At 45.1% G+C, this 27,292-nt stretch overlaps 1 protein-coding gene across 1 annotated transcript in view; it reads right to left on the reverse strand.

Moving 5' to 3' along the window:
* The window catches only part of rb1 (retinoblastoma 1), a 477,115-nt gene that overhangs the window by 395,247 nt on the left and 54,576 nt on the right, over positions 1 to 27,292 (reverse strand). Inside the window, exons 3-4 of the mRNA XM_038802634.1 lie at positions 23,298 to 23,401; positions 21,909 to 22,043 (exon numbers count right to left, since the gene is read on the reverse strand). Coding sequence (XP_038658562.1) covers positions 21,909 to 22,043; positions 23,298 to 23,401 — 239 coding nt within the window. The remainder of the gene's footprint in view (positions 1 to 21,908; positions 22,044 to 23,297; positions 23,402 to 27,292) is intronic.

Here is a 27,292-nt window from a genome sequence, read left to right on the forward strand (position 1 = left end):
TCACTGATAGGAGTAGTCTATCGGCCACCAAATAGTAACGTTATGGTGGGGGAGGCAATAAACAAAGAAATAACTGATGCATGTAGAAATGATACAGCAGTTATCACGGGGGATTTTAATCTACATGTCGATTGGTTTAACCAGGTCGGTCAAGGCAACCTTGAGGAGGAGTTTATAGAATGTATCCGCGATAATTTCCTAGAACAGTATGTAATGGAACCTACGAGGGAACAAGCAGTCCTAGATCTTGTCCTGTGTAATGAGACAGGATTGATTCATGATCTCATAGTTAGGGATCCTCTCGGAAGGAGCGATCACAATATGGTGGAATTTAAAATACAGATGGAGGGTGAGAAGGTAAATTCAAATACTAGTGTTTTGTGTTTAAACAAAGGAGATTACAATGGGATGAGAGAAGAACTAGCTAAAGTAGACTGGGAGCAAAGACTTTATGGTAGAACAGTTGAGGAACAATGGAGAACCTTCCAAGCGATTTTTCACAGTGCTCAGCAAAGGTTTATACCAACAAAAAGGAAGGACGGTAGAAAGAGGGAAAATCGACCGTGGATATCTAAGGAAATAAGGGAGAGTATCAAATTGAAGGAAAAAGCATACAAAGTGGCAAAGATTGGTGGGAGACTAGAGGACTGGGAAATCTTTAGGGGGCAACAGAAAGCTACTAAAAAAGCTATAAAGAAGAGTAAGATAGAGTATGAGAGTAAACTTGCTCAGAATATAAAAACAGAAAGTAAAGTTTTTACAAATATATAAAACAAAAAAGAGTGGCTAAGGTAAATATTGGTCCTTCAGAGGATGAGAAGGGAGTTTTAATAATGGGAGATGAGGAAATGGCTGAGGAACTGAACAGGTTTTTTGGGTCGGTCTTCACATTGGAAGACACAAATAACATGCCAGTGACTGATAGAAATGAGGCTATGACAGGTGAGGACCTTGAGAGGATTGTTATCACTAAGGAGGTAGTGATGGGAAAGCTAATGGGGCTAAAGGTAGACAACTCTCCTGGCCCTGATGGAATGCATCCCAGAGTGCTAAAAGAGATGGCTAGGGAAATTGCAGATGCACTAGTGATGATTTACCAAAATTCACTAGACTCTGGGGTGGTCCCAGTGGATTGGAAATTAGCAACGTGACACCACTGTTTAAAAAAGGAGGTAGGCAGAGAGCAGGAAATTATGGGCCAGTGAGCTTAACTTTGGTAGTAGGGAAGATGCTGGAATCTATCATCAAGGAAGAAATAGCGAGGCATCTGGATAGAAATTGTCCCATTGGGCAGACGCAGCATGGGTTCATAAAGGGCAGGTCGTGCCTAACTAATTTCGTGGAATTTTTTGAGGACATTACCAGTGCAGTAGATAACGGGGAGCCAATGGATGTGGTATATCTGGATTTCCAGAAGCCTTTGACAAGGTGCCACACAAAAAGTTGCTGCATAAGATAAAGGTGCATGGCATTAAGGGTAAAGTACATGGATAGAGGATTGGTTAATTAATAGAAAGCAAAGAGTGGGGATTAATGGGTGTTTCTCTGGTTGAGTAGACTGGGACTGTACTCGTTGGAATTTAGAAGGATGAGGGGGGATCTTATAGAAACATTTAAAATTATGAAGGGAATAGATAGGATAGATGCGAGCAGGTTGTTTCCACTGGCGGGTGAAAGCAGAACTAGGGGGCATAGCCTCAAAATAAGGGGAAGTCAATTTAGGACTGAGTTTAGGAGGAACTTCTTCACCCAAAGGGTTGTGAATTTATGGAATTCCTTGCTCAGTGAAGCAGTTGACGCACCTTCATTAAATGTTTTTAAGGTAAAGCTAGATAGTTTTTTGAACAATAAAGGGATTAAGTTTTATAATGTTCGGGCCGGAAAGTGGAGCTGAGTCCACAAAAGATCAGCCATGATCTCATTGAATGGCGGAGCAGGCTCGAGGGGCCAGATGGCCTACTCCTGCTCCTAGTTCTTATGTTCTTATGTTCTCATGAACTCCACGTCGTCCCAGTTTGGTGCATAGATATTCACAAATGCCACCGGCATCCCCTCCAGTTTTCCACTCACCATAACGTACCTAGCCCTACTGTCCGCCACTACACTCCCTACCTCAAATGACACCCGCTTATTGATCAAGATCGTTACCCCCCCTAGTCTTAGGAGTCCAGCCCCGAATGGAATATCTGCCCAAACCACCCCTTCCTCAGTCTAGTCTGATCCACTACCCTCAGGTGTGTCTCCTGTAGCATTGCCACGTCCGCCTTCAAACTCTTCAAATGCGCGAACACGAGAGCCCTCTTGCCGGTCCATTTAGCCTTCTCACGCTCCATGTGATCAGCCTGGTCGGGGGGGCACCCCGCTACTCTCTGCCCCCCCCCCTCCCCCAGTAGCCCCTGCCCATGGCGCCAAGCATCCTACCCCCCAACTGATCTCCCTCCCCCCCCACTCAAACATAAATATGCAAAACATCACAAACCCCAACAAACACAAAGAAGAAATTTCCACCCACCATCCCCCATTTAAGAACAAAGTTAACCCGCAAACAAAACTGAGCAACTGCCCCAAACTTAGTGCAAAATAATATGTACAAAACCCAAAGAGAAAAGAAAGTTAGCAGCATATCAAGAACACAACTACTCGCCCCCAAATTCAATGTCCTCCATCACCTGCCTGTCCCCTGTCCTTAACAAAGTTCATCGCCTTATCTGCCTATCCTAAATAAAGTTCCTGGCCCTCACAAGTGACTCACAAACGTGCTGAGTACAGCATGCCGAACTTCACCCCCTTCTTAAAGAGGGCCATTTTCACCTTATTGAAATTTGCCCTTCTTTTGGCCAGTTCCACACCCAAGTCCTGGTAAATACGCAGCTCATTGCCTTCCCATTTGCAGCTCCTCATCTCCCTGGCCCACCTCAAGATCTGCTCCTTGTCTAGGAACCGGTGCATTTGTACCACCATCGCCCTCAATGGCCCATTCCTCAGCGACTTCCACATCAGTGCTCTGTGTGCCCTGTCCACCTCCAAGGGTCGAGAAAACAAAACATTCTCTCAGCAGCTTCTCGAACAAACACGCCACATATGTCCCTGCGTCTGATCCCTCGCTGCCCTCCAGAAGGCCACAATCCTCAGGTTCTGCCTGCTCGACCTGTTCTCCAAATCCTCCATTTTCTCTTGCAGCCTTTTCCAGTGGTCCTTCATCAGCCCCATCTCCACCGCCATCGCGGCTAGCTGTTCATCGTGCTCAGCAACCACTTCTTCCACCTTCTGGATAGCCTGGCCCTGGGCTTCCAATCTTTGCTTCACATGATCAATCCCTGTCTCAATCAGATCCAGGTATTCCTTTCTTTCCTGAGCAAATTTCTCCTGGAGAAAGTCCACCAGCTGCTCCGTTGACCACTGGGCCGGCAGTTTTGGTTCCTGAGATTCCACTCCCTTCTTCGACCAACGATCTCTCCTTTTCAGACCACTTCTGGTCCACAAATCCATACACTGGTGGGGAATCCGTTTCCTCCACTTCACTAGGCTCCTGTTTTGTCGATCAAATCCACCGTAACGCGGAGGAAAAGGTCCCAACGATCCACCACTACCATGTAAGTGACCACTCACTCCATGGTCTCCACCGGAAGTCCCACCTTATCTTATTTCTAATACAAAATAGAACAGAACAATCAAAAATAAGCTGAAAATAATTACTATATATTTTTTTTTCATTGCGGCAACATCTCTGCAGTCCTCGGAGGTGTAAAAACTCCAGATAGACTTCGAGATAAAAGTGATGATTTACTGATTTCTGTTCTTTGTTTTGACCAAAGCCTTTCAGATGCTGACATGACGGCATTGTCACTGGACGACAAATCCAGAGGACCAAGAGGTTAATGCTCTTGGGATATGGGTTAAAACCATCGTTCCTGGTGGAATTTGAATTAATCGAATATTAAAAACATTAAAATTTTATAATTTATTAATTGAATTCAAATTTCACCAGCTGACATGGTGGGATTTACATACATAGATACATAAAAGATAGAAGCAGGAGGAGGCCCTTTGGCCCTTCGAGCCAGCTCCGCCATTCATCACGATCATGGCTGATCATCCAACACAATAGCCTAATCCTGCTTTCTCCCCATAGCCTTTGATCCCATTCTCCCCCAGTGCTATATCCAGCTGCCTCTTGAATATATCCAAAGTTTTAGCATCAACTACTTCCTGTGGTACTGAATTCCACAGGCTCACCACTCTTTGAGTGGTGAAATGTCTCCTCATCTCTGTCCGAAATGGTTTACCCTGAATCCTCAGTCTGTGAGCCCTGGTTCTGGACACACCCATCATTGGTAACATCTTCACTGCATCTATCCTGTCTAGTCCTGTTAGAATTGTATAAGTCTCTATGAGATCCCCCCCTCATTCTTCTGAACTCCAGTGAGAACAATCCCACCCTAGTCAATCTCTCCTCATATGACAGTCCCGCCATCCCTGGAATCAGTCTGGTAAACCTTCGCTGCACTCCCTCGAGAGCAAGAACATCCTTCCTCAGAGAAGGAGACCAAAACTGCACACAATACTCCAACTGTGGCCTCACCAAGGCCCTGTACAATTGCAGGAACACATCCCTGCTTCTATACTCTAAACCTCTTGCAATGAAGGCCAACATACCAAATTAGGTTTTAGATTTCTTTACCGCCTGCTATACCTGCGTGCTTACCTTCAGCGAATGGTGCACAAGGATACCCAGGTCCCGCTGCACACTCCCCTCTCCCAATTTACAACCATTCAGGTAGTAATTTGCCTTCCTGTTTTTGCTTCCAAAATGAATAACCTCACACTTATCCAAATTATACTGCATCTTCCATTGATTTGTCCACTCACCCAACTTTTGAATTAATAAATCTGGATTGTAAAGCTTGTCTCAGTAATGGTGACCATGAAACTATCGCTGATTGTACTGCGCTGTAATGTTCTATGGTTCAATAATGTCCTTTCGGGTCAGAAATCTGCATTCCTTACCAGGTGTGTCCTACATGTGACCCACAGCAAAGTGGTTGACTATTAAAGTGGTGGCCTGATTAGGCCACTCAGTTTCAAGGGCAATTAGAGATGGAAAACAAATGCTGGTCATACCAGCAATGCCCAAACCCCACAAAAGAATAAAGAACAAAAAAGCTTGTAAGTTAAATCAAAAAGTTCAAGCCAGAGAGCAATGAGCATTTGAGCATGATGTCAGTGACAAAATGCATTAATGTATTTTAAAATTGATTAAAATAATGAAATAAAGTATGATGCAATCTAAATGACATCAAATAGTGACTGAAATACACTAAATTAGGAAAGGCTCCAATCTCACAGCCAAATTGTCGTCAACAGTGATTGCGCACCAGCTTGGGGCCTGGTTATTTATATGCCAGGGATTGGTGTAGGCCCACTACTTTTTATTTAATGACCTAGATGGTAGCTTTGGATAGTGTCAATAGGTTTACACATATTAACATTTGAACATGGGCTAAGACTGTACAAGTACAATCATCTACAAAATAATCCAAAAAGGTGTCAAGCGCAATTTTTCCCCATAGCCTTTGATCCCATTATGGGTGTCCCCCCAGGCTACCCCTCTAGGTGCCCTCTGAAGGCAGATTAGCTGTACGGATGCGCTCCAGCACAACCAGTGCCATATTGTTGGCAGGGATGATTGTGTGTGGGGATTGTAATGTGTATGAGTGCCTGCAGCTTCCTGAATGTCAATCACGGACCCGGCGAATCCCGCACCAATTTTCATTAGAATAGATTTGCGCTCCACGCTGTGCCGGTGCTAGCCCCTGAACAGTAACAAAATCAGTCTAGGTGTGGCGCCAGTTTTGCTACGTGAAAGTCCATGATTTCTGCTTTGGTGTCAACACTTAGTCTCAGAAATGGAGAAACCCGCCCGCTGTCCTTTGGATAAGATGCAAAATCGTGGCTTGTTTGCCCTTTCAAGTGGCCATAAAAGATCATATGACATAACATGAAAGAAGAGTGGGGGAGTTACCCTGGCCTTCGGCCCTTAAATATCACAAAGAAGGATTATCTGATCATCATCATATTACGTTTGTGGGGGCCTGCTGTGTGAAAACTGGTTGCATTTTCACAATGCCTCCAGCCCAAAAGTACTTAATAGGCTGTAAGACACTTTAAGATGGCCTGTGGCTTCCAAAGACTTTTATTTTGAGACAAGCGGAGGCGGCTGAGGCATTAGTGAGGGCAGAAGGCTTGGGACAGACGTGAGGAGCAGAGCTGGAAGAGAGACTGTGGACTGTGATTGGGGAGCTGAAAAATGAATAAATGCTACAGCTTTCTGTTTACTGATGTGTATTGTAATTTACTTCTCTTCACATTGTATAGAGTTCAAGTTAATGGTTGGGTTGATTGGCATTCTGTGTTGGACGGTTATATCTTATTTTAGTGAATTGTATTGCTTGGATTATTGTTTTTTCTTTCTCTGGGACTGGGTGGAAGGGGACAATATATCTTGGCGGGGGGAGCTAGTGAACGGAGGTGAGGTGAGAGGAGGACTGTGGACATTGGAGCTTGGTTGGCAGGTTTCAATGGGCCGACGAGGCGAGCGAGGGGAGGGGAAGGGATTGATGCTGGGAGATGTTTTTTCAAGAGGAAATGTATGGGGGGGGTTCTTGGGAGGCGGGGGGAAACGGGTTCGATGTTAATAATGGATAGGAGCGGGTCAGGCTTATGGGATAGGGCCCGGTGGTAAGATGATGGTGGATAAGAAGGGTGGGGAGGGGCGTGGGGGTGAGAGACCCCCAGCTTGGATAGTTACGTGGAACGTGAGAGGGTTAGGAGGACCTGTCAAGAGGTCAAGGGTGCTTGCGCATCTTAAAAGTTTGAAAGCCGATGTGGCAATGCTGCAGGAGACTCACTTGAGGGTGAAGGACCAGGTGAGACTTAAAAAGGGTTGGGTTAGCCAACTGTTTCACTCTGAATTTGATGGAAGGGCTCGAGGGGTAGCGGTAATGGTTGGCAAAAGGGTACGCTTCCAGATCAGGGGGGTAGATATGTGATTGTGACAGGGGCGCTGGAGGGGAGGTTAGTGGCGCTGTTAAGTGTATATGGTCCCAATTGGGATGATGTGGGATTCGCAAAGAAGGTGTTCGGGGCCATCCCCGACTTGCACACACGAACTGATTGTGGAGGTGGGGACTGGAACTTGGTGCAGGAGTCAAAGTTAGACAGGTCACGGCCGCACTAGCTGGTCTCATCAGGGGCGGCGAAGGCGCTGGCTAGGCTAATGGTGGAAATGGGAGGGGTGGACCCTTGGAGGTTTCTGCACCCGAGGGAACGGGAGTACTAGTTTTTCTCAGCAGTCCATAAGGTATACTCGCGGATCAACTTTTTTTGTGGTGGGGAAGGTTTTGTTGGCTGGGGTTAAGGGGTCGGAATACGCGGCAATTGCAGTGTCAGATCATGCTCCACATTGGGTGGATATGGTGCTGGAGAAGGGGGTAGCACAGAGGTCAGGGGGGAAACTGGATGTGGGGCTTTTGGGGAACCAATTGTTCTGTGAGAAAATTGAAAAGGTAATTAAGGAATATGTAGGTTTCAACTGTACGGGTGAGGTGTCAAAGGCAGTTATCTGGGAGGCTCTAAAGGCGGTGGTGAGGTAATTTCGTTTAAGGCCAGGGTGGACAAAGAGGACAAAGAGGTTGGAGCGGCAGAGGGTAATAGATGAGATGTAGAGGTAGATAGGAGTTATGCAGAAAATGGGAACCCAGCGAAGCTGGAAAAGAGGAAGGAACGACAGGCGAGCTTCAACTGACTGTCCAACAGGAAGGCGGCGCGCCAACTGAGACGAGCAAGGGGTGCAGTTCATGAACATGGAGATATGTTAGCAGGTCAGCTCCGGAGGGAAGCAGTGGCAAGGGAAATTCTTCAGGTGAGGGATAGGGCAGGGAAGTTGGTGGTAGCCCCGGAGCTGATTAACAAGGTTTTTGAGGAGTTTTATGAGAGGTTGTACAGGTCAGAGCCACCCAGGGGAGACCGTGAGATGCAGGAATTTCTAGATAGATAGATAAATACAGCACAGAACAGGCCCTTCGGTCCACAATGTTGTGCCGAACTTTTGTCCTAGGTTAATCATAGAATTTTGGACACTAAGGGCAATTTTTCATGGCCAATCCACCCAACCTGCACATCTTTGGACTGTGGGAGGAAACCGGAGTACCCGGAGGAAACCCACGCACACACAGGGAGGATGTGCAGACTCCACAGACAGTGACCCAAGTCGAAATCGAACTTGGGACCCTGGAGCTGTGAAGCAATTGTGCTATCCACAATGCTACCGTGCTGCCCTTAAGAAGAAGTTAATCTACACTCCATTATTCTACCCTAATCCATGTACCTATCCAATAGCTGCTTGAAGGTCCCTAACGTTTCCGACTCAACTACTTCCACAGGCAGTGCATTCCATGCCCCCACTACTCTCTGGGTAAAGAACCTACCTCTGACATCCCCTCTATATCTTCCACCATTTATCTTAAATTTATGTCCCCTTGTAATGGTGTGTTCCACCCGGGGAAAAAGTCTCTGACTGTCTACTCTATCTATTCCCCTGACCATCTTATAAACCTCTATCAAGTCGCCCCTCATTCTTCTCCGTTCTAATGAGAAAAGGCCTAGCACCCTCAACCTTTCCTCGTATGACCTACTCTCCATTCCAGGCAACATCCTGGTAAATCTCCTTTGCACCTTTTCCAAAGCTTCCACATCCTTCCTAAAATGAGGCGACCAGAACTGCACACAGTACTCCAAATGTGGCCTGACCAAGGTTTTGTATAGCTGCATCATCACCTCACGGCTCTTAAATTCAATCCCTCTGCTAATGAACGCGAGCACACCATAGGCCTTCTTCACAGCTCTATCCACTTGAGTGGCAACTTTCAAAGATCTATGAACATAGACCCCAAGATCTCTCTGCTCCTCCACATTGCCAAGAACTCTACCGTTAACCCTGTATTCCGCATTCATATTTGTCCTTCCAAAATGGACAACCTCACACTTGTCAGGGTTAAACTCCATCTGCCACTTCTCAGCCCAGCTTTGCATCCAATCTATGTCTCTTTGAAGGCGACAACAGCCCTCCTCACTATCCACAACTCCACCAATCTTCGTATCATCTGCAAATTTACTGACCCACCCTTCAACTCCCTCATCCAAGTCGTTAATGAAAATCACAAACAGCAGAGGACCCAGAACTGATCCCTGCAGTACGCCACTGATAACTGGGCTCCAGGCTGAATATTTGCCATCCACCACCACTCTCTGTCTTCTATCGGTTAGCCAGTTTGTTATCCAACTGGCCAAATTTCCCACTATCCCATGCCTCCTTACTTTCTGCACAAGCCTACAATGGGGAACCTTATCAAATGCCTTACTAACATCCATGTACACTACATCCACTGCTTTACCTTCATCCACATGCTTGGTCACCTCCTCAAAGAAGTCAATAAGACTTGTAAGGCAAGACCTATCCCTCACAAATCCGTGCTGACTATCCCTAATCAAGCAGTGTCTTTCCAGATGTTCAGAAATCCTATCCCTCAGTACGCTTTTCATTACTTTGCCTACCACCGAAGTAAGACTAACTGGCCTGTAATTCCCAGGGTTATCCCTATTCCCTTTTTTGAACAGGGGCACGACATTCGCCACTCTCCAATCCTCTGGTACCACCCCTGTTGACAGCGAGGACGAAAAGATCATTGCCAACGGCAGTATTAGTGAACCGTGCTAATGATTATGTCAGAGTACCACCCTACCTCAGGATAATAATTCCATATAAGTACATGTTCTGGATCCTTGCCAAATCATTGGTGTATCTAGGAATTTAAGGGGACCACCTCTAAGCTGTGATTGTATAAAGGGACAGTCCGTACTCTGGGACTTTGGCACTTCTCGAAGGTGGTTACCCGACTGCTTAGAGATTTGTCCCGGCCGTGAATAAACGAATATTCGTTACCAACGTGTTCGAGTGTTTTACTTCTGGACTGATCATTGGATATATCCCGTCAGGCCCGGGGGATTTGTCTATCCTCAAGTTTTTCAAAACGCGCAACACATCTTCCTTCCTGACAAGTATCTCCTCGAGCTTATCAGTCTGTTTCACACTGTCCTCTCCAACAATATGGCCCCTCTCGTTTGTAAATACTGAAGAAAAATACTTGTTCAAGACCTCTCCTATCTCTTCAGACTCAATACACAATCTCCCGCTACTGTCCTTGATCGGACCTACCCTCGCTCTAGTCATTCTCATATTTCTCACGTATGTGTAAAAGGCATTGGGGTTTTCCTTGATCCTACCCGCCAAAAATTTTTCATGCCCTCTCTTAGTTCTCCTAATCCCTTTCTTCAGTTCCCTCCTGGCTATCTTGTATCCCTCAGCGCCCTGTCTGAACCTTGTTTCTTCAGCCTTACATAAGTCCCCTTCTTCTCTCTTGTCCACATTCAACTCTCTTGTCAACCATGGTTCCCTCACTCGACCATCTCTTCCCTGCCTGACAGGGACATACATATCAAAGACATGCAGTACCTGTTCCTTGAACAAGTTCCACATTTCACTTGTGTCCTTCCCTGACAGCCTATGTTCCCAACTTCTTGTCTGACAGCATTGTATTTACCCTTCCCCCAATTGTAAACCTTGCCCTGTTGCACGCACCTATCCCTCTCCATAACTAAAGTGAAAGTCACAGAATTGTGGTCACTACCTCCAAAATGCTCCCCCACTAACAAATCTATCACCTGCCCTGGTTCATTACCAAGTACTAAATCCAATATGGCCTCCCCTCTGGTCGGACAATCTACATACTGTGTTAGAAAAGCTTCCTGGACACACTGCACAAACACCATCCCATCCAAACTATTTGATCTAAAGAGTTTCCACTCAATGTTTGGGAAGTTGAAGTCACCCATGACTACTACCCTGTGACTTTGTGGAAGTGGATTACATTTATTGTCTTGTTTTAACCTTGCTGTCTGTATGTAATATTAAGGTTCTGAAATATATCTGTGATCATCAAGTAAAAGGATGTTAAAGGGTTGAGGGAATGGAATGAGAACAGATCTCTGTATCTGTTAGTGCAGAGACAGCAAAGATGAGTGTGTAAAACCTTGTCAACTGAGACAATGGGCATTGGAATGTGAAAGAGCTGACTCAGGAGCATGAGAGGGAAGGAGATAAGGAAGTTGGACCTGATGGACGGATAGGATAAGAAAACTGTTAGCAACAGCAGTATTAATGAACCGTCCTAATGATTATGTCAGAGTACCACCCTACCTCAGGATAATAAATCCATATAAGTACATGTTCTGGATCCTTGCCAAATCATGTGTTTTACTTCTGGACTGACGAAAGGTTATGTGAAAGCGCAATTCACAACTTCTGCACCTTTCCAAAATCTGTTTCCCAATCTGTTCCTCCACATCTCTGCTGCTATTGGGGGGCCTATAGAAAACTCCCAACAAGGTGACTGCTCCTTTCCTATTTCTGACTTCAACCCATATTACCTCAGTAGGCAGATCCCCCTCGAACCGCCTTTCTGCAGCTGTTATACTATCTCTAATTAACAATGCCACCCCCCACCTCTTTTACAATCCTCCCTAATCTTGTTGAAACATCTATAACCAGGGACCTCCAACAACCATTTTTGCCCCTCTTCTATCCAAGTTTCCGTGATGGCCACCACATCGTAGTCCCAAGTACCGATCCATGCCTTAAGTTCACCCACCTTATTCCTGATGCTTCTTGCATTAAAGTATACACACTTCAACCCATCTCCTTGCCTGCAAGTACTCTCCTTTGTCAGTGTTACCTTCCCCACTGCATCACTACGTGCTTTGGAGTCCTGAATATCGGCTTGCTTAGTTGCTGGACTACAAATCCGGTTCCCATTCCCCTGCCAAATTAGTTTAAACCCTCCCGAAGAGTACTAGAAAACCTCCCCCCCAGGATATTGGTGCCCCTCTGGTTCAGATGCAACCCGTCCTGCTTGTACAGGTCCCACCTTCCCCAGAATGCGCTCCAATTATCCAAATACCTGAAGCCCTCCCTCCTACACCATTCCTGCAGCCACGTGTTCAACTGCACTCTCTCCCTATTCCTAGCCTCGCTATCACGTGGCACCGGCAACAAACCAGAGATGACAACTCTGTCTGTCCTGGCCTTTAACTTCCAGCCTAACTCCCTAAACTTGTTTATTACCGCCACACCCTTTTTCCTACCTACGTCGTTGGTACCAATGTGCACCACGACTTCTGGCTGCTCACCCTCCCCCTTCAGGATCCTGAAGACACGATCTGAGACATCCCTGGCCCTGGCACCCGGGAGGCAACATACCTTTCGGGAGTCTCGCTCGCGACCACAGAATCTCCTATCTATTCCCCTAACCATTGAATCTCCTATTACTATTGCTTTTCTATGCTCCCCCCTTTCCTTCTGAGCCCCAGAGCCAGACTCAGTGCCTGAGACCTGGCCGCTGGGGCCTTCCCCCGGTAGGTCATCCCCCCCCAACAGCATCCAAAACGGTATACTTGTTTTGAAGGGGAACGGCCACGAGGGATCCCTGCACTGTCTGCCTGTTAGTTTTCTTTCCCCTGACTGTAACCCAGCTACTCTTGTCCAGTACCTTGGGTGTGGCTACCTCCCTGTAACTCATCTTGATAACCCCCTCTGCCTCCCGGATGATCCGAAGTTCATCCAGCTCCAGCTCCTGTTCCTTAACACGGTCTCGGAGGAGCTGGAGTTGGGTGCACTTCCCGCAGGTATAGTCAGCGGGGACACCAGTGGTATCCCTCACCACCCACATCCTACAGGAGCATGCAACTGCCCTAGCCTCCATCCCCTCTTACTTTACAGAATTAGCTGCCCCGTGGACCAACTGGACCTCCGCCCTCCGACTCTGCATCCAGTCAGCTGTACTCTAAACTCCTGGCTCCCTTCACGCTCTTTGATAAATATAGGAAATGAAATGTAAGGAGCACCTTACTCCCTCCTCACCTAACTCCCTCAGTCACCAAACTCTCACTATAGCACTCACTGCACCCAAATTCAGCACTCTCTCAATCACCAAACTCTCACTCTAGCACTCAAATGCACCCAAATTCAGCACTCCCTCAATCACCAAACTCTCACTCTAGCACTCAAATGCACCCAAATTCAGCACTCTCTCAATCACCAAACTCTCACTCTAGCACTCAAATGCACCCAAATTCAGCACTCCCTCAATCACCAAACTCTCACTCTAGCACTCAAATGCACCCAAATTCAGCACTCCCTCAATCACCAAACTCTCACTCTAGCACTCAAATGCACCCAAATTCAGCACTCCCTCAGTCACCAAACTCTCACTGTAGCACTCAAATGCAACAAGCTCAGCACTCAGTGCAAACAAAGTCTGCACTGTAACTAGCTCCTATTTATACTGTGACTCTAGCCTCTGAAAACTGGCCTAATACAATTAACTAATTAACAAGCTCCAGCTGCAAGTAAGTACAAGTAGGGTTGGAGTACCCGAGGCTAGGGGAGGGGGACAGGGCTACATTAGAAGAAGCAATAGTGGAGCAGGAGATAAAGGATGCGATTGGGAGGATGCAGTCGGGGAAGGTGGCAGGGCCGGATAGGTTTCCGGTGGAATATTATAAAAAATTCAAGGATAAGCTGGCACCCCTGATGGTGGGGATGTTTGAAGAGGCGATAGGAAAGGGGGTGTTGCCACAAACCTTGGGCAGGCATCGATTTCACTGTTGCTAAAAAAAGATAAGGATCCGACGGAGTGTGGGTCGTATAGGCCCATGTCACTTCTGAATGTGGACGTAAAAGTATTGGTGAAGGTACTGGCGGGTAGGCTGGAGGAGTGCCTCCCGAAGGTGATAGATGAGGATCAGACGGGGTTCGTGAGAGGGAGGCAGCTTTTTTAGAACATTAGGAGGGTTTTGAACGTCGTTATGGCACCGGCGGAAGGGAAGGAAACAGAGGTGGTTGTGGCATTGACCGAGAAGGCGTTTGACCGGGTAGAATGGGGTAAATTGATGGCAGTTTTGGAGCGGTTTGGGATTGGGCCAAGATTTATGAACTGGGTAAAGCTATTATATAAGGAGCCGAAGGCGAGTGTCCGCACAAACAACATCAGCTCGAGATACTTTTCTCTCCACCGTGGGACAAGGCAGGAATGTCCTATGTCCCCCCTGCTGTTTGCACTTGTGATTGAGCCGTTGGCCATCACATTAAGAGGTTCGGGAGCATGGAAAGGAATGGGGGTAGAACATAGGGTGTCCTATATGCCGACGACTTGCTGCTGTATGTGTCGGAACCGAGTGTGTCGATAGGGGGTATATTGGAGCTACTGCGAGTATTTGGGTCTTTCTCGAGGTACAAGCTGAACCTGGACAAGAGCGAGTATTTTGTGGCGTCTCGGCCGGGGGTGGGGGGGCTACCATTCCGTAGGACAGGGACTCACTTTAGGTATCTGGGGGTGCAGGTTGCCCGGGAGTGGGGGAGGCTTCGCAGGTACAATATCACTAGTTTGATGGGGAGAGTGAAAGCTGATCTGGCAAGGTGGGATGGTCTCCCTCTGTCACTGGCGGGTCGGATACAGGCGGTTAAAATGAATGTGTTGCCGCAATTTCTGTTTATTTTGCAATGCCTACCGATTTTCCTGCCAACGGCTTTTTTCAGGGAGATTGAGGGAAGGATTACCTCGTTCATATGGGGAGGGAAGGTGGCCAGAGTGAGAAAGGTGCTGCTACAGAGGGGAAGGCAGGCAGGGGGTTTGGGTCTCCCAAACCTGATGTGCTACTACTGGGCGGCGAATGTGGAGAAGGTGCGGGGCTGGGTCAGAGGGGTTGATTCCCAGTGGGTCAGAATGGAGGAGAGTTTGGGCAGGGGGTCGGGTCTGAAAGCACTAGCAACAGCACCGCTCCCGATAGCTCCGGGGAAATACTCAGGGAGTCCGGTAATAATAGCTTCATTGAAAATCTGGAGGCAGTTTCACCAACACAACGGGTTGGGGGCAGGGTCTCGGGAAATGCCGATTCGGGGAACCACAGATTTGAGCCAGGGAGGTAGGATGAAAGTTTTCGGAAATGGGAAGAGAAGGGGATTAAGACGCTAAAAGATTTGTTTCTTAGGGGTTGGTTTGCAGGATTGAGGGAGCTGGAAGCGAAGTATGGGCTGGAGCAGGGAGAAATGTTTAGATACATGCAGGTTCGAGATTTTGCCAGGAAGGAGATACAGAGCTTCCCGGAGGAACCGGCCTCCACATTGCTGGAGGAGGTGCTGACGACAAGGGGACTGGAGAAGGGGGTAGCGTCAGAGGTGTACGGAGCTATTTTGGAAGAGGATAAGGCACCACTGGAAGGGATCAAAGCAAAGTGGGAGGAAGAGTTGGGAGGGGTTATAGAGGAGGGGTCTGGTGTGAGGTGCTCCAGAGAGTAAATGCCTCCACCTCATGTGCAAGGTTGGGGCTGATACAGTTGAAGGTGGTATACAGAGCACACCTCACGAGGGCGAGGATGAGCCGATTCTTTGAAGGAGTAGAAGATGTGTGTGAGCGTTGCAGGGGAGGCCGCGCTAATCACGTTTGGTCGTGTCCAAAGCTAGAGGAGTACTGGAAGGAGGTTTTTAGGGTAATTTTCAAGGTGGTGCACGTGAAACTGGACCCGGGTACCCGGGAGGCCATATTCGGGGCGTCAGACCAGCCAGGGTTGGAAACGGGTCAGGAGGCAGATATTGTAGCCTTCGCTTCGTTGATCGCCCGAAGGCGGATCCTGCTGGGATGGTGAGCAGCCTCTCCACCTTGTGCCCTGGCGTGGCGGGGGGGACCTGTTGGAATACTTGACCCTTGAGAAGGTTAAGTTTGAACTGAGGGGAAGGACAGAGGAGTTCTACACGTCATGGGCATTATTCATTATGCACTTTCAAGAACTGGATAACATCGAACATTAGTTGGGGGGATGGGTGGGAGGGTTGGGGGGGGGAGGGGGGCTGTGTGTATTCAGGGTGACTATGGGTGATCCCGAATTCCTTTTTGTCATTTGTTTATGTAAACATGCGGGCTGATGTTTGGGGGTTGGTGGGAGGATGGGATTGTTTTTATTGTGATGGGGATTGACATATTTGTTGCTGATTATTGTTTATTGTTGATGATTGTACATTCGGGAGAAAATGTGAAAAAGGAGGAGAATAAAAATATTTTTTTAAAAAGATGGCCTGTGGCTATGAAAGATGCTATAGAAATGCAAGTCTTTCTTTTTCTTTCAAAATAATTTAGATGCACCAGGTCAAAAAGTAGCAAATGGCAATGAACCTAGATAAATGCAGTGTCATGCATGGGAATAGAGTAGATTAGTGGTAGCATCACTGAGTTATTAATCCAGGATAGACCACCAGAGCTGGCAGCACAGTGGTAAATGGGAGGAAGTGCTTCTGGGAGTCCTCAGCATTGACTTCAGGCCACATGAAATCTCATGGCATCAGGTGAAAATTGGGTAAGGCATCATCCTGCTGATTGCTTCCTACTACCTCTGCTATGAATCAGTACTCCTCCATGTTGAACACCAAATGGAAGAAACACAAGTGGCAAGGGCACAGAATATACCTTGGGTGGGGGACTTGATTGTCCATCATCATTAGTGGTTTGGTAGCTCCACTAATGACCGAGCTAACCGAATCCTGAAGGACACGATTGCCTGACTGGGCCTGTAGCAGGTGGTGGGGGAACCAACAAGAGAGATAGACCTACTTGATACCATTGTCACCAATCTACCTGTTGCAGATACATCTGCACATGACAATATTGGTAAAAGTGACCGCTGCACTGTCCTCATGAAGACAAAGTCTCGTTTTCACATTGTCCATTGTGTTGTGTGGCATGACCAGTCCTAAACGGCATAGATTCAGAACAGATGTAGCAACTCAAAACTGGACATCCATGTGGCACTGTGGGGCATCAGTAGCAGAACTGTATTCAATCACAAGCTGTAATCCCATGGCACGACATATCCTCTACTCTACAATTACTGTGAAGCTGGGTATTCACCCTGGCTCAAAAAAGAATCCAGGAACACATGCCATGAGGGGCAAGGCTTAGCACAGTGGGCTAAACAGCTGGCTTGTAAAGCAGAACCAGGCCTGCAGCGCGGGTTCAATTCCCGTACCAGCCTCCCCGAACAGGCGCTGGAATGTGGCGACTAGGGGCTTTTCACAGTAACTTCATTTGAAGCCTACTTACGACAATAAGCAATTTTCATTTCATTTTTCATTCATTACACATACCTAAAATGAACTGTCCACCCTGTGAAGCTAGAACACAGGACCACTTGTGAAGCAAAATATTAGTGTAAAAGACAAGGCTGAAACATTTGCAAACACCTTCTGCTGAAAGTGCCAAATAGATGATCCACTGAGGCCCCTTCCACCAGTTTCCAGGATCACAGATGTCAAGCTCCAACCAATTTGATTCATCACATGAAATCAAGAAATGGCTGAAGGCTACCAGCCCTGACAACTTGTCTCAAGGCCATGCCTGTAGCTAAGCTGTTCCAGCACAGCTATAAGACTAGCATCAATCATCCCAACAAAAGGAAAAATTGCCGACTTCCTACGGTGGTACATGAGGTGCCATTTACAAGATGTACTGCAGAAACTTACCAAGACTGCTTCAACACCTTTGAAACCCACAAGCTGTGTTGCTTGAGAGGACAGAGGCAGAAGATGCTTGGGAACACCAGCACCTGCATGGACATATACCCACACACACATCATTCTGAGTTGGAACTATATCGCTGTTCCTTCACTGTCACAGAAATAAAAATCCTGGAACTCTCTTTCTAACAGCACTGTGGGTGTAACTGCAGCGGTTCAAGAAGGCAGCTCACCACCACCTTCTCCACAGCAATTAGAGTTGGACAACAAATGCTGACCTTGTCAGCAATGCCCACGTCCCATGAAAGAATTAAGAAAATAAGTACTTATAACTTAAAGAGGCAAGTAAACTGAAATTGGTTTGAGAAAAAGATTGATTCATTATTGTGCACTGATCAGTAAATCATCAGCAGTGCAGAAAAGTCGTATTTGTGTTATGGTAGTGCAACCATTCAATATAAATCAAAGGAAACCATTCTGTCATTATACAGGTTATTTAATTAACTGCTTATGGAGGACTATATCCAATTTAACATCCTCAATTGGTGGTCTTGAAAATGCCAAAGGAGAACTATGAAAATGAATCCTAGTTTTAAGGACCTTTGTTACTCAGTTAGGTTTAAAGTCTACGTCTATTTACTGGATAGCAGCATACATATAAACAACCTGATAGAGGTACATAAAATAATGAAAGGGCAGGATTGTGTATCTATGAAGAAGGTATTTCAGTTTGAGAGATTGGTGAGGACCAGGAGTCATGCACTTAAACTATGCAAGAGAGGAATATACCTGATGTTAGGTGATTCTTCCTTTTCCCAGTGAGTAGTTAGCTTCTGGACTATATTTCCTGCCTGTGTTTTGAGTGCAAACCTTCGTAAGGGAGCTGGACCAGTTCTTGGCTAGGGCAGCAATCACAAACATATGAATTTGGAGCAGGAATAGGCCACTTGAGCGGCATGGTATCACAGTGGTTAGCACAGTTGCTTCACAGTGCCAGGGACCCAGGTTTGATTCCGGGCTTGGGTGACTGTCTGTGCGGAGTCTGCACATTCTCCCTGTGTCTACGTGGGTTTCCTCCGGGTGCTCCCATTTCCTCCCACAAGCCCCGAGAGACGTGCTGTTAGGTGAATTGAACATTCTGAATTCTTCCTCCGTGTACCCGAACAGGCGCCAAAGTATGGCGACTCGGGGCTTTTCACGGTAACTTCATTGCAGTGTTAATGTAAGCCTATTTGTGACATTAATAAGATCATGACCAATTTTATTGTATTTTGCGCATTTCAGTCATAAAAGACCTCTATTCCGATAACAAAATGGGTCATCGACGAATAAACAATCCACAGTATCAAGAAAAGTGGCAACGGTACAATACTCCAGCAGGAGCCACCTCGTGCACATCTGCCCCCTATATTACACCACTGGAAGTCTCCAATCTAATTGTATTCAACCTCAACTTTACATTCCTGCCTACCCCTGATAACCTTTCACCCCCTTGCTTATCAAGAATCTATCTACTGCCTTAAAGATATTCAAAGACTAGGCCTCAACCACCTTTTGTGGAAGAGAATTCCAAAGTCTCTCAACCTGAGAGTATTCATTTTCCTTACCTCGGTCTTACATCTTCACATCATGTAGAAGTCAAATTGAGTTTACAGTGAATAGTCACATAGTACCTGTGATCACTTAGACTGGTCTTGGTCATCTGAGGAGGTGAGTTAAGAATTGCCCATGATTTCCCCCCATCTTCTTTATTGGTCCTGGGACACTTTTGTTCTTTTGCAACTTCTTCATAATGAATTACGCTGTACTATTCATTCCAGTTATGTAAAATTTTCATTAGGCAGATATTACTCTGAATTATTTAGCTAAATATATTCTCTTAATGATTCCCTCATTTGACACCTATCCCAATGAATATCAGTTGCCCAACTGTACCTAAAGTTAACGCATAAAATTTAATCTTCATTCACAATCCATTTTTAATAATAACATGTTAACAGGAAACATTAAAGTCACCATCGCAACTTTCCTCATTGTAAATGGATCAACTTTTCTATTCTTTCACGAGATGTGAAATTGCTGGCTAGGCTAAATCGCTGGCTTTTAAAGGAGACCAAGGCAGCACGGTTCAATTCCCGTACCAGCTTCCCCGAACAGGTGTTGGAATGTGGCGACTAGGGGCTTTTCACAGTAACTTAATTGAAGCCTACTCGTGACAATAAGCGATTTTCAGTTTCATTTCATTTATTATCCATCCCTAATTGCCCTGGAGAAGGTGATGGTGAGCCGCCTTCTTGAAACACTGCATTCCATATAATGTAGGTACACCAACAGTGTTGTTGGGAAGGAGTTCCAGGATTTTGACCCAGGAAGAGTGAAAGAATGACAATATAGTTCCATGTTGGGGTGGTACGTGGCTTAGGAGGGAAACTTGCAGGTGGCAGTGTCCCCATGCATCTGCTGCCCTTATCTTCTAGATGGCAGAGGTCGTGGGCTTGGATGGTGCTGCTGAAAGAACTTTGGTGAGTTTCTGCAGTTCGCAAGTATTCCATTACACTCATAACTTGTGCCTTCTAAATGGTGGACAGGCTTTGGGGAGAAGGAGGTGAGTTACTCGCCACAGAATTCCTAGCCTGACTTGTTCTTGTAGCCATAGCATTTAAATGACTGGTCCAGTTCAATTTCTCATGAATGGTAACCCACAGTGAGGGATTCTGTGATGGTAATGTCATTGAATGATAGTTAGATTTTCTCTTGTTGGAGACTGTCATTGCCTGGCACTTGTTTGACACAAATGTTACTTATTACTTATCACTCCAAGCCTGAATGCTTTCCAGGTCTTGTTGCATATGGACATGGATGGCTTCAGTCTCTAACCAGTTTCTAATGGCACTGATAAATTATGGAATAATCAGTGGCAAACATCCCCACCTCTGACTTTATGTTTATGACTCCAACCAGGGGAGAATTTTCACTGATTCCCATTGACTTAAGTTCTGCGAGGGCTCTTTGATGCCACACCTGGTCAAAAGATGCTTTGATGTCAAGGGCAGTCACACTCATAGAACATAGAACAGTACAGCACAGAACAGGCCCTTCGGCCCTCAATGTTGTGCCGAGCCATGATCACCCTACTCAAACCCACGTATCCACCCTATACCCGTAACCCAACAACCCCCTCCCTTAACCTTACTTTTATTAGGACACTACGGGCAATTTAGCATGGTCAATCCACCTAACCCGCACATCTTTTGGACTGTGGGAGGAAACCGGAGCACCCGGAGGAAACCCACGCACACAGGGGGAGGACGTGCAGACTCCACACAGACAGTGACCCAGCCGGGAATCGAACCTGGGACCCTGGAGCTGTGAAGCATTTATGCTAACCACCATGCTACCCTGCTGCCCTAACATCTCACCTCAACTTCAGCTCCTTTGTCCAGATTTGGACCAAGGTTATAACAAGGTAAGGAACTGAGTGGCCCTTGTGAAACTGAGAATCAGTGAGCAGGTTACTGCTGTGGACCTGCTGCTTGATAGTACTGTTAACGGCACATTCCATCACTTTGTTGATGATCTAAAGCAAACTGATCAGGTTGGGCGGCGATTTGGTTAATTGGCCGGATTGAATTTGCCCTGCTTTTTGTGGAAGGCCAAATCTTGGCAATTCTCCACGTTGTTAAATGGATGTGCCGTAGCTGCACTGGAACAGCTTGGCTAGGGAGTTCGGATAGTCCTGGAGCACGAGTCTTCAGCACCACTGTCATAATGCTATTAGGGCCATATTCTTTGCATTATCCATTGAATTCAGCTATTTCTTGGTTTAACAGGGAGTGAATCAAATTGACTGGAAACTGGCAACTGTGATGCTGGGGACCTCAGGAGGAGATAGGGATTGATCATCAACTCGGCACTTCAGCCTCGTCTTTTGCATCCCATTGTTTTGGATGTGGATAGTTGTGGAACTTCTTCCTCCGGTTAGCTGCTTAATTGTCACTGCTGGATGTGGAAGGACTACAGGGTTTTGATCTAATCCAATCATTGCGGCATTGCTTTGCTCTGTCTATCACATGCTGCTTACATTATGCTTGGAATGCAAATAGTCCTGTGTTATAGCAGGTTGACCTTATTTTTAGGTATGTCTGGTGTTGTTCCTGCATGCACTCCTGTACTCTTCATAATTGTAAGCTTAGAAGTTAAACGGTAACAACAAATTGGTTTTAAAAGTTACCTCTTAAATTTTTCAAAGAGTGCAGTGAAAACAAGATACTTCTTTTCCAGTTTCAACACCACTGAATTTACTTTAGTGCTAACAGTGTCCAAGTTTACATCCATTTTCTTCAGCAACTGCAAGAACTCGGTCACACTTCAGGAAGGAAAGAAAAAAAAATTAATTTGTCACATCTATGACTTGCAGCAATAACACAGATTCATAAATGTACAGCAGTGCACATTAAAACAAATTACTTAAAAGTTTTATCTGATTTTTGATGAGCCTGTTTCACTAGTTCTGCTCTTAAAATTATTAAAACAATGACTGAAATAAAGTATGCAGCAAATACACTCATCTGGGTCAAGCTCAAAATTTATCAAAAATTATTAAATTAATACATACAACATCAGGATGCCAGAGTATAATTTTTCTACTACTCTACCTCTCAAGGCGTGTTTTCTACCTGCAGAGGGCAAGTTTCAGATACAAATGAGCAGGATTGAAGGTGCTCTCAGGCCAGATTAAGATGTTCATACTCCAGATCAGTCGGTTATATCTCTCGATGTTGGCAGAAGAACACTGTCTCCATATTTATACTTATAATCAACTTGTCTATCAAATTTCTTGGAATCATGTTTATTCATTCTTTTCTCTGAACTAACACATCATTATTCTTGTCCTGTGTTTTATACTTCCTCCTTTCTGAAGCATTCTTTCCCACTTCTTTCAGAGCCCTTTTCAGTTCATTACATTTCCCAAACAAGATTTACCAAACTATTGAGCAAGCCATAGAAGAACATGCTTGCTGATGCTTTCCCCTTTTAGGGATGTAGCTGGCCTTTACTTTAGTGAATCCAAGACCGACAAATGAACACAAACATACATTCTCTTTTACCGTATATGAGGGACTTTATGGAGCAATAATTCACTTTAATCACTGAATTAAACCCTTTGGCCCAGTTCTGCACTTGTGTTTTGAAAAACTAGTTTACGAGTCAGCTGCACCTTTGTTTGCCTATTTGGTCTGCATTCTGTTGTCTTTCCTTTTTTTAATTTCCATTTTCATGACTTCTTACAAGGCCTTCTACTGCAACCTCACATCCTACATTCAGAAGCTGAAAACCTCAACTGATTAAACTGCAGCTCCTGCACCTACATCTAATCTTCTAATACTGTGTCCTGAACACAATTTACATGAAAATGTGGCTACTTTGCATGCACACTTGCAGAATGAATTCAATGCAACAAAACCATACTTGAATGAAAGTAACTCTTACAAAAATAAATGTTCAACTTTGGGTTAAAGTGGATGGTAAACTCTTGAATCTCAGAGAAAGAAAAACTACCTGTGATTGAATGACAGTTTTAATGGCAAATAATAAAAAAAATGAGTATACATAAACCTACTTCAGATCTAACGTTTTCAGCAATTCTGTCAGAGTGAAGGAAACTGCATTCAAGTCTACAGCTGCAATGAAGATGCAGATACCCCAATACTTTCGTATGGCATCCTAGAAGAAAGCATCCGATTTTACTAAATGAAAATATCAATTGAATAAAAATTAATACAAACATAAATGAAAACAATGGAAACAGAGTACTTCAATGAATAAATAAATAAAAGCAAATGATAAGTGCCAACTAGATTTAAAACCGATTATAACAATATAAATAGAAAATGCTGGAAACAGCAGGTCAGGCAATAACTGTGGAGAGAAAAGCAGAGTTAATATTTCAAATCGATGGCCTTTCAGAACTGGAAAGTTAGAAATGTTTTAAGCACGATAAATGGGAGAGACTGGAAAAAGAATAAAAGGGAAGATCTCTGAGAGGGTGTAAGATGGGAGACATTAAATGACAAAAGAGTTGGCTGTGTAAAGCCAAATGGAGTGATAATGAAACAAATAAAGAAACAAAAGACATGTCCAGAGCAAGGTGTGAACTGCGGAAAATTGATGGTGTAACCCGTCAAGTTTGTACAGGTCCCACCTCCCCCAGAACCGGTTCCAATGCTCCAAGAATCTGAAACCCTCCCCCTGACACCATCCCTTCAGCCAGGTATTCATCCTATTTATCCTGTCATTTCTAATCTGACTAGCATGTGGCACCGGTAGTAATCCTGAGATCACTACCTTCGAGGTCCGATTTTGTAACTTCCTTCCTAGCTCCCTGTATTCTGCTTTTAGGACCTCATCCTTTTTTTACCGATGTCGTTTGTACCGATGTGTGCCACGATCACTGGCTGTTCACCCTCCCCCTCCAGAATGTCCTGTACCCGCTCCGAGACATCCTTGACCCTAACACCAGGGAGGCAACATACCATCCTGGAGTCTCGTTTTCGGCCACAGAAATGCCTGTCTATTCCCCTTACAATTGAATCCCCTATAACTATTGTACTGTCACACTTATCACCCATCCCCTCTGCAGCAGAACCAATCATGGTGCCACAAGTTTGGCTGTTGCTGTTTTCCCCTGAGGGGCCATTCCGCTCAACAGTATCCAAAATGGTATATCTGTTCTGCAGAGGAATGGCCACAGGAGATTCCTGCAATACCTGCCTCACTCTCTTGCTCTGTCTGGTGGTCACCCATTCCTTCCTGCCTGCGGAGTCTGAGCCTGCGGTGTGACCACCTCTCTATACGTGCTACCCATGATGCTCTCCGACTCGTGGATGCTCCACAGTGTCTCCAGCCGCCGCTCCAGCTCTGAAACTCGAGCTTCCAGGACCTGCAACTGGAGACACTTCCTGCACACATGCTGATCCTGGGGACTGGAACTGTCCCAAGCCTGCCACATGGAGCAAGAGGAGCAGACCACACCTTGGAGCTGTCCTGCCATGAATTATTCCTTTATATTAAACCTTTGAAATTAAACTTTTGAAAGATGTTTTTGTGTCAGATTAAATCCAATTCCCGTGTACTATTTAATTAGATTTTTTTTAAAAACTGAGTATTTATCCCTCTTGATCTGACAAAAAATTAAAAATAGTTATTTAATTGAAATTTAAAAATAGTTATTTAAGTCAAATTTAAAAAATTTTAAATAATAATTCAAATCAATTTAAAAAAAGGTAATCTAAGTCAAATCAAAATATTTAAATCCGTAACTCCAGATATTCAAATTTAGCCGAATCTGACTTTCAGCCAATCAGGTCACAGTCGCGTGTGACGTCACATTCCCGTTTTTTTCAATTTTGAAACAAACAAACAGCTGTCTTACCCGAAAGTGCTCTTTACTGAACTCTCGCCCTCGCTCTCTCCGCGCTCTTTACTGTCGCTCTCTCTCTCTCCGCGCTCTTTACTGAAGTCTCGCCCTCTCTCTCTCCGCGCTCTATACTGAAGTCTCACCCTCTCTCTCTGCGCTCTTAACTGAAGTCTCGCCCTCTCTCTCTCCGTACTCTTTACTGAAGTCAATAATGATAATAATCTTTACTGATAATAATGTTAGGTTGTATCCAAGAGTATGAAATGTAGCCAATTCAGAGGACAGGTTAGAATGGAATGAGGGGAGCAGAGAAATTGACAATGCCAATGCCACTCCAGCAGCTCAGTACAAAGATCAAGAAAGGGCAGGAAGCCATAGGGCACCAGGTGGATGGAGAATATGGGATGGGTCCACTGAAATAGGGAGGGTGGCACAGAAGTGAGCATGGAGGCAAAAGTGAAAGAAGAGTTCAATGTCTTGCTGAGCTTGAAGTTTATTGAGGAGGAGGCATAAGGGGATAAAGTGGAGTCCTTTTCTGAGCCCAGATCATTCAGGATCAGAGGGAAAGGTCAGAGGGAATCATGAATATATTTGACTCCCAACGTCAGCACAGCATCAAGGGCCGAAGGGCCTGTTCTGTGGTGTACTGTTCTATGTTCTATGTATAGAGTATTTTGCTTTTGAGACAGATTATGACATGACCAAGTCTCATATCAAAATTGTTGATGGAAGAAAAAAATATTTTTAAAAATCATATCTATTTACTTCATTTTCCCTTTTATTACTGAATAAACAAACTGCCGAGCGCTCACTGCAGGAAAAATGTGGATATTGAGAAGAGTTTTTTTTAAATACCAAATTCTGAAAAAAATAGAAGAAAGTAATGATTAGATGATGCCAAATTTAGGTTTTAAATGGCTGAAGCTAGCAGGATGAAGGAAAAAATAAAAATGGTAAATAGCTCTATAGTTGTGAAGTCCTGCGAAAAAGTAAAACATTTGCACAGTGCTTTCAACGATGTGGATCTAAGAAGTTGGAAAAGAGCACAGACATTGTATCAACAATTAGTGAGGAACAAGAGGGTAATTCAAAATAATGTTAACGACTATACAGTCGACAATATAAAAACTATAAAGGCAGTCACAGAGACAGGCTGAGACGGAGAGACTGGTTAGCTAGAGCTGAGAAAGTTTCCTTCGCAGCTAATTCCCCACTCCTGTATCCTGTTCAGACAAACAAGAACTCAGTTAGAAAAGCCTTCCCCGATAGGGATACAAATTTACAATTACGTTTGATTTGGGCTTCCTACAGAGTGCCAAGTTATTAAGGGAAAAGTGGTACCTGCATGAAAAGGCAACCCAAACTTCTTGAAAGCAACTTCAGCAACAGAAAATATTTGGGAATTCTTTTGTTGAAGAGAAACTGAACCAAAAACATAAATAAAACATTTGCACAACCATCTTCATAAAAAGCTAAAGATAGTTATTTATGAAATTGATCATGTCTACTAATAATTTAGTCATAGAATCATTACAGCACAAGGAAGAAGCCATTTAATCTGTCATGTCTTCGCTGGCCATTTACAGGAGCAATTTACCTAGTGCAACCTCCCTGCCTTTCTTCTGTAGCCATGTACATTTTTCCTTTTCATATAATGACCAATTCCCTCTTGAATGCCATGACTGAACCTGCCTCCGCCACATTCTCAGGCAGTGCATTTCAGATCTTAACCATTCTTTGCACATAAAACATTCTTCCTCATGTTGCCATTGCTTCTTTTGCCAATTACCTATGCCTTCTGGTCCTTGAACCCTACAACAACAGGAAAGGTTTCTCACTGTCCAGATTCCTCATGATATTGAGCACCTCTATCAAATCTCATCTCAACCCTCCCTTCTCCAAGACGGACAGCTTCAGCTTTGCCAATCTACCCACATAACAGGGGCTGGTTTAGCTCATTCGGCTAAAATCGCTGGCTTTTAAAGCAGATCAAGCAGGCCAGCAGCACGGTTCGATTCCTGTACCAGCCTCCCCGGACAGGCGCCGGAATGTGGCGACTAGGGGCTTTTCACAGTAACTTAATTGAAGCCTACTCGTGACAATAAGCGATTTTCATTTTTCATAACTCAAATCTCTCACCCTTGGAACCATTCTTGCAATCTTTTCTTTTTGAAAAATATTTCATTTGAGGCATCTAT

This window comes from Scyliorhinus canicula, chromosome 7 (assembly GCF_902713615.1).
Source record: "Scyliorhinus canicula chromosome 7, sScyCan1.1, whole genome shotgun sequence".
Taxonomy (NCBI): Eukaryota; Metazoa; Chordata; class Chondrichthyes; order Carcharhiniformes; family Scyliorhinidae; genus Scyliorhinus; species Scyliorhinus canicula.